The sequence below is a fragment of the Lemur catta genome, chromosome 10 (genome assembly GCF_020740605.2).
Source record: "Lemur catta isolate mLemCat1 chromosome 10, mLemCat1.pri, whole genome shotgun sequence".
Taxonomy (NCBI): domain Eukaryota; kingdom Metazoa; phylum Chordata; class Mammalia; order Primates; family Lemuridae; genus Lemur; species Lemur catta.
This window is the reverse complement of record NC_059137.1, coordinates 21,479,061-21,485,228: the sequence shown is the minus strand read 5'-3', so window position 1 is coordinate 21,485,228 and position 6,168 is coordinate 21,479,061. Positions and strand designations below refer to the sequence as shown.

Sequence of the window (6,168 nt, the reverse complement as noted above, 5' to 3'; positions counted from 1 at the left end):
AAAAGAAAACCAACAAAAACACCAAAAAAAAAAAACCTGTGAAACTATATAGGAATTAACAACCAAGAATACACAAGAAGATCATCAAGAGAAAACTTTAAAACTTTAAGAAAAGATTTTTTTTTTTTTTTTTTTTAGACAGAGTCTTGCTCTATTGCCCAGGCTAGAGTGCCGTGGCATCAGCCTAGCTCACAGCAACCTCAAACTCCTGGGCTCAAGCAATCCTTCTGCAAGTCTGAGGGCCGACGCTTGCACCAAAAGAGAGACAGAAACAAGCCAAACATAAGTACACAGAGGTTGGGTTGGAGGGTGGAGGAAGCCTGGCATGGGGCAAGGTGTGAAGGACTCCTAAGGAGACCTATGGTAGCAGAGTAATAGCCCCCAAAGATATCCATGTTTTAATCCCTGGAACCTGTGAATATGTTAGGTTACATGGCAAGGGGGGATTAAAGTTGCTGATCAGCGAACCTTAAGATGGGGAGATTATTCCCGTTTATCTGAATGTGTCCAATGTCATCACAAGAGTCTTTGTAAGTGGAAGAGGAAGGCAGACAGAATCAGAGAGAGGTGCGAAAAGGACTTAGCTTAATGGTGCTGGCTTTGAAGATGGAGGAAGATGCTGTGAAACAAAGAATGCTCATGGCTTCTAGTGGCTTCTGAGATATTTATCCTTTCCCACTAAACCTGTTCCCCCAGCAGACTAGAGTAAATAGCAATTGAATCCTTCCAATTGCTTAGGCCCAAGTCCTTGGAGGCAGTCTGTGTTCTAGCTCCTACCGGGTACATGGTATCAAACCAGGCCTCGTATTTATGATTTAGCTCAGTGCTTCCCAGAATTCCAGCTACACATGCATGGAGTGGGCCTGGGTTCTTGTCCTAAAAATGTTAACACCCTTCAACTAAACACCACCAGGAACATACCTGCAGTTGAGTGAGTTGGGTTTACTCTTGCAGTTAGGAAGAATGCTCACCATGGGAAACCGATGGGCATCTCAGTAAGAGAGTGGCAGAAAAAACCTACTCTAGGATTTGGAAAAAGCCTACTAAGGAAGCTCTGGACTTCCTTAGTGTTGTCAGAAAAGAGGGCAATTCCATAAATATTATCAATAGGAAGCAGGGACAAACATGAAGATAAAGGTGTTATTAGTAAAGGAATAGCTGTCACTCATTTTAACCAGGGGAGAGAGACATGTTTGTGGATGGCACAATGATCTTGTTTTTATGATCTCAGAGTGACCTTGTCTAATGTTGATGTTTTATGAGATTTTTTATGTCCAACAGAACAATCTGGCTTGGCTGTGAGCAGCGGTGAGAGTCCAGGGTATCAGCGGTTGCTTTTTTTGTTTCTCAAATGCGTGACAGTGCCTTACCACAGGCAGTCAGTCAGCTTCTCTCTGAGACTCCAGGTGAGAGAGAGGAACTGTCTCAAATTCATTCTGGTTCAGCCCCTGGTCCTCGGAGGTGTGGATCTTCAGCCTGCACCCGTCTGGCCATTGTGACACTTGCTCCTACCCTATTTGGCTGACTCAGAGCTGTCCTCAGAACCCAGAAGATGGCACTGCTCTGGTCTGTTTGTCGTCATCATTCTTATCTATTTTTGGTTGTTATTCTTTTTGCTTTCTTTAGAAAGGGATTGCTCTGTTTCTGATCTATGGACATTTCCTCCTTGCCCTTGGGTGTTCTTAATATTTCACACCTCATTTGCACAAAATGTTTGGAGTTGAAGGGGTAGGTTTCAGTGTGAGCTCTAGCTGCTGTCTTGACCTGGGAATAGCTGAGGGTCTTCTTGTGCCTTCCTCTGGGCAGTCGTTTGACACATGGCACCACTCTGCCATCTGTCATCATCAACGTGGCCCTTGAGTGTTACTGTTTTTAATTGTCTACACATTCTCAAGGATACGCCAGGTCATGCACTTCTGGGCATTGGCTGTTCTGTCCCTTAAATGTCAACATTAAAAAATGAGAGATCCCAGCGTAACTGATTGTCTTTCTATATAACCTTTTGCTATATTTTGGCAAACAAGACCAAGGACTAGATTCAGGAGTAATAACCTGAACCTAGTTTAGTCTTCCAGTTTGGAGGCAGAGAAAGATTTGGGGAGCTTTAAATACCTAGAAAGGCTTCTCTCATTAACATTTATTCCCGTAATGACTGAGCCATTCTTGTTGCAGGACAATCTTCCACCCTGTTCTGTCCCATGTGTAATTTTACACTGTTTTTATCTGCTGGTGCTGGGAAAGGGTCATTCATGGGGAAGGATCTTTAATTTCCCTCTGCCCCAAAGCCTGTTAGCTCCCAAAAGAAGTTAATAACATTTATCCTCCTTGGTGCCTCCTGACAGCACTGCGTGCAGATTCCAGAAGATAGGTATTGCTCACATTTAATGGAATCTCACTCAATATGTTCACAGTAGATAACAGAGGTGATGGAAGGAGGTTTTCTAAGAACATGAAAGGATCCCGAAGCCATCTCATAGGGTGGATGGTATAAAGAAGCTGGGATATGGAGGCGTGTCCTGAATCAGCCTTAAAAGCATCTGTCCCTCAGTGCCCACACTGAAACAGAATTCTGGGCTGGAGAAATTATGGGGCAAGTCTTATATTCTTATGGTATGTAGAGTGGTCATATCAGATCACTGAGAAATAGGCAAATCAAAGAGCAAGCAGCACTCATGGGGACTTGGGATAATGGGCAGAGAATTACTGCAGAGGAGGGAGCATCCTAGAACTCAGAGAAGATTCTGAGAAGCTAGAGGAAGATCATGAGGGCCAAGGAAGTCCCCTCATTTGCTCGTTGTCAGGCCTACATCTCTCACAGATACAAAGATAGATCACATGATTGTGAGGCTAATTATTTATTGACCATGTCAAGGAAGGTATTATTCATGGTAGACTTCCCCTGGGCTTGGCAAAGAGAGTGAGGAATTCAGAGAAAACTTTTGATTCTTGGTGAATTGATGAGTCTTCTTAGGCAATTAGGGAAGATCCTGAAGACGCAGGGATAATGCCTTCGTGTGTGACAGTGACGGAAACCAGGTCACAGAACTTGTCACAGGAGGACATGGGGACCAGGAAGGGAGGATGCTGGAGCCCAGGTGTGGAAGCAGTCATTCAGCACTAAATAAACAGAGAAGAAAGAGAACACAGAAACTTATTAAGTGTTCCTTGCATTGAGTGGAGGATGGAGAGAAATTGTATTACAGAGAAAAATGGTGAAGAAATAGATCTCACCCTACCTTCTAACTTACATTATTTACTAGAATAGGAGGAAGGGTGTTGAGTAAATGACCTTTTCTTTTTACTGTTGCTAATGCTGTCTTAACCTTTCCCCACTGAATCTACGAAAAACAGAAAGGAAGCAATAGAGGACCCTTGGTTTGTTTCTGCCACCTTCAGCATTAGAAGTGCTGGAGAATTTTTGATAAGTTGAGGAATAACTGCAAAAGGCATAGTTACCTTTTATTAAATGCTTACTTTATGCAAATTGCTAAAGTACAACAACTCTTTTTTCCATTTCAAACTTTGTCTTAGTGATTTTTAGCACATTATCAATTACTGAGCTGTTTTTCACCGGCATCACATCCACACAGCAACTCTGTTAGGCAGACATCATTGCTTCCTTTTTAATTGCTTAGGTTATTTTCCCAACAGCTCATGGCAGAATTGGATCCTCAATTCATGTCTTCCAACTCCAAATTTCAAGCTCTCTGCACAAACTTCATTACCAAATTATTTTTATGGTAATATTTGGGCATGGACCCCTAATGCTTTTGGAAGACATTGGTCCCTGGGCCACCCCCTCTCCACCAGGGCCAGAGATCACCAACCTGGAGGCTGAGACCAGTGCATTGTCTCGGGCCTGGAGACAACGATCTGTAGAGGCAGAACAGAACACATTCAGACACCAACAGCAGTTTAGTTTTTAGAAAGAAACTGGATGATTCTCCAGGTTAGGACACAGGGGACTGATTTGGGGTTTTACTTTCCCTTGGATTCCTCCCTTCTGTAACATGGGAATTTAGGAGGAGAAAGCCAAATAGCTCAACTTACCAACTTTGGTCAAGTCAAGTATGTTTTCCTTAACAATTCCATATTTTTCACAATATTCCACAAACTTTTCCTTGAGTTCTGGGCTCACATCTGGTTCTCGGCCTGTAGGAAGAGTGACAATGACTGCTGTGTCTTGTGTATTGGTCACAGAGGTACAAGAGGGGACAGGGCTCCAGAGGGATGGGAAATGGATGGCACCGATTGGATGCTGAGGCAGAAGTCTTGCGGGGGGAGGGGAGGATAACCTGTCCTGAGTTTGACATCAGTAGGATATCTTTCTGGCATGATGAGAGATTTTGTAATCTTCCTATCACTGAGCCTGAGGGTTTACCAAGGGAAAGCATCTGTCTTCCAAAGGGGACAGATAGTCCAGGATAAGATTGGGAAGACCACTGTGTATCTAGAGTTCCTTCCTTCCCCTCCCTCCCCACCCCAAGATGAGTGCCAGCATGAAAATACTCTACCATAGAGCTCCATAATTTGGGATTTTTCCTCATTTTCGGAATTCTTGACATGATAAATGAGATAGTCAGTATAGTCAGTGTCAAGGATGGTAGCTACATTGTGCCCATCGTCTGTGGAGGAAACAGAATACAGCTCAGAACATTTTTGGAAGCAGTTGAAACCCTTTACCTGTTTTTTCCCACAGAACAAATCCAAGTGCATTTCCTGGAAGAGATAGAGAGCGAGGCTGTTCAATGCCTTCCATTTGCATCTCGCTGGGCTTCATGAAGCGACTTCTAAGGACAGGGTAGATTGACTGCTAGTGGTTGAAGAATTTAGCCACAGCAGCGACTCACGCTTTGTCTTCTTCCCTGATACCTACCCACCCCCTCAGCATCTCTGTCAGTGATGTGTCTTTGTCCTCTCTCTAACCCCCACTGGCATCACACACCTGATGCTACATCCTGAGTAACAGTTTGTGGCAATGGCCACCAGGCATCATCAGAAACATGGCAGGGAATGAGAAGCTGTCCTGCCAATTTACTTTTCTTTACCTGCCAAGTAGCTCTTGTTGCAGGAGGTACATACAAAGGAACTGCCTTCTTTATCTGATGGAATTATATGTCAAGCATAGGCTTTTACATACAAAGTTCTCCCAAATTCAGGATATTGGCTATTAGATGGCCCCTGTTATATTACCTAAATAAGCATTGATCAAGAATTGATCACGATCCTGAAGATACTGGGGTTTAGCAAATTCCTTGCAGCTGGAAGTAGATTTTAGAAAGATTTTTTTTGTATACTTACAGTCAACACTACATTCGCCATCCTTTCCTGTTAAGTCACAAACCAAAGGGATTTCACTGCACTCTCCATTTGCGCTGTGAAACAGAATGAGTTAATGCCCAAGAGATATTGATGAGGCTGGCTCCTTTCCCCTCTCCTCTCCCCAGAACTTGAGTTTCTGATTCCACCTAAGTTTCGAACATTGTTTTGTTCAGTTACCAGAAAATATTATTTTGCTTGATTTTATCACTATTGCTACTACCACTACTTGCCACTGTTACTGTTACCACAAGTACTCATCTAGATCATGAGCAGAGCATTCACGACCTGGCAGCCTCTCAAGTAAGTGCTTTACAAATGTTACCTGAGTTTGTCCTCACAAAAAGACATAAGGGAGAATTGTTGTCAACTCCTTCTTCCCTCAGGAAAATGGAGGTGGAAAGAGATGAATTATCTTGGTAACACAGCTAGTAAGAGATAGATTCAAATTCAGGTTGTTGATTTCAAATTCTATGCTCTTAACCTACGCTAGCTATATTGTCGTGCTACTTAGGATTCTGATGTCCCTCTACCTCCTACTTTCTCCACTCCCATTAAATTTATTCCTGTTACCAACTCTTGTCTCTGAATCTTGAAAATCCCCAGATCCATTAAGTCCTGGATCAGTACCAGAGGAGGGACACTGATTTTGGAGACAGGCTCAGCATGTGTGTGTGCACACATCTGCATGTGTGTACATATGTGCACACTTGTGTGTGCCTGTGTGTGTGTATATTCAAGATCATACCCAGGCTTCATTTTTTCTTTTCCCAACTAAAAAAATATCATACTTAGGAATAATAAACATTGGAGATTCCAAAAGGTGGGAGGGTGGGGGGGATGAGGGAT

General features: G+C 43.2%; 1 protein-coding gene across 1 annotated transcript; it reads right to left on the bottom strand.

Moving 5' to 3' along the window:
• Positions 1-2,851: 2,851 nt before the first annotated feature.
• Positions 2,852-5,923, bottom strand: LOC123646525 (lipocalin Can f 6.0101-like). Its single transcript, XM_045563607.1, has 5 exons — positions 5,645-5,923; positions 5,302-5,375; positions 4,515-4,625; positions 4,051-4,152; positions 2,852-3,117 (listed from the first exon to the last, which is right to left on the bottom strand). The coding sequence occupies exons 1-5, from the start codon at positions 5,668-5,670 to the stop codon at positions 3,050-3,052; spliced, it is 381 nt and encodes a 126-aa protein (XP_045419563.1). The 5' UTR covers positions 5,671-5,923; the 3' UTR covers positions 2,852-3,049.
• Between the last annotated feature and the right edge of the window lie 245 nt (positions 5,924-6,168).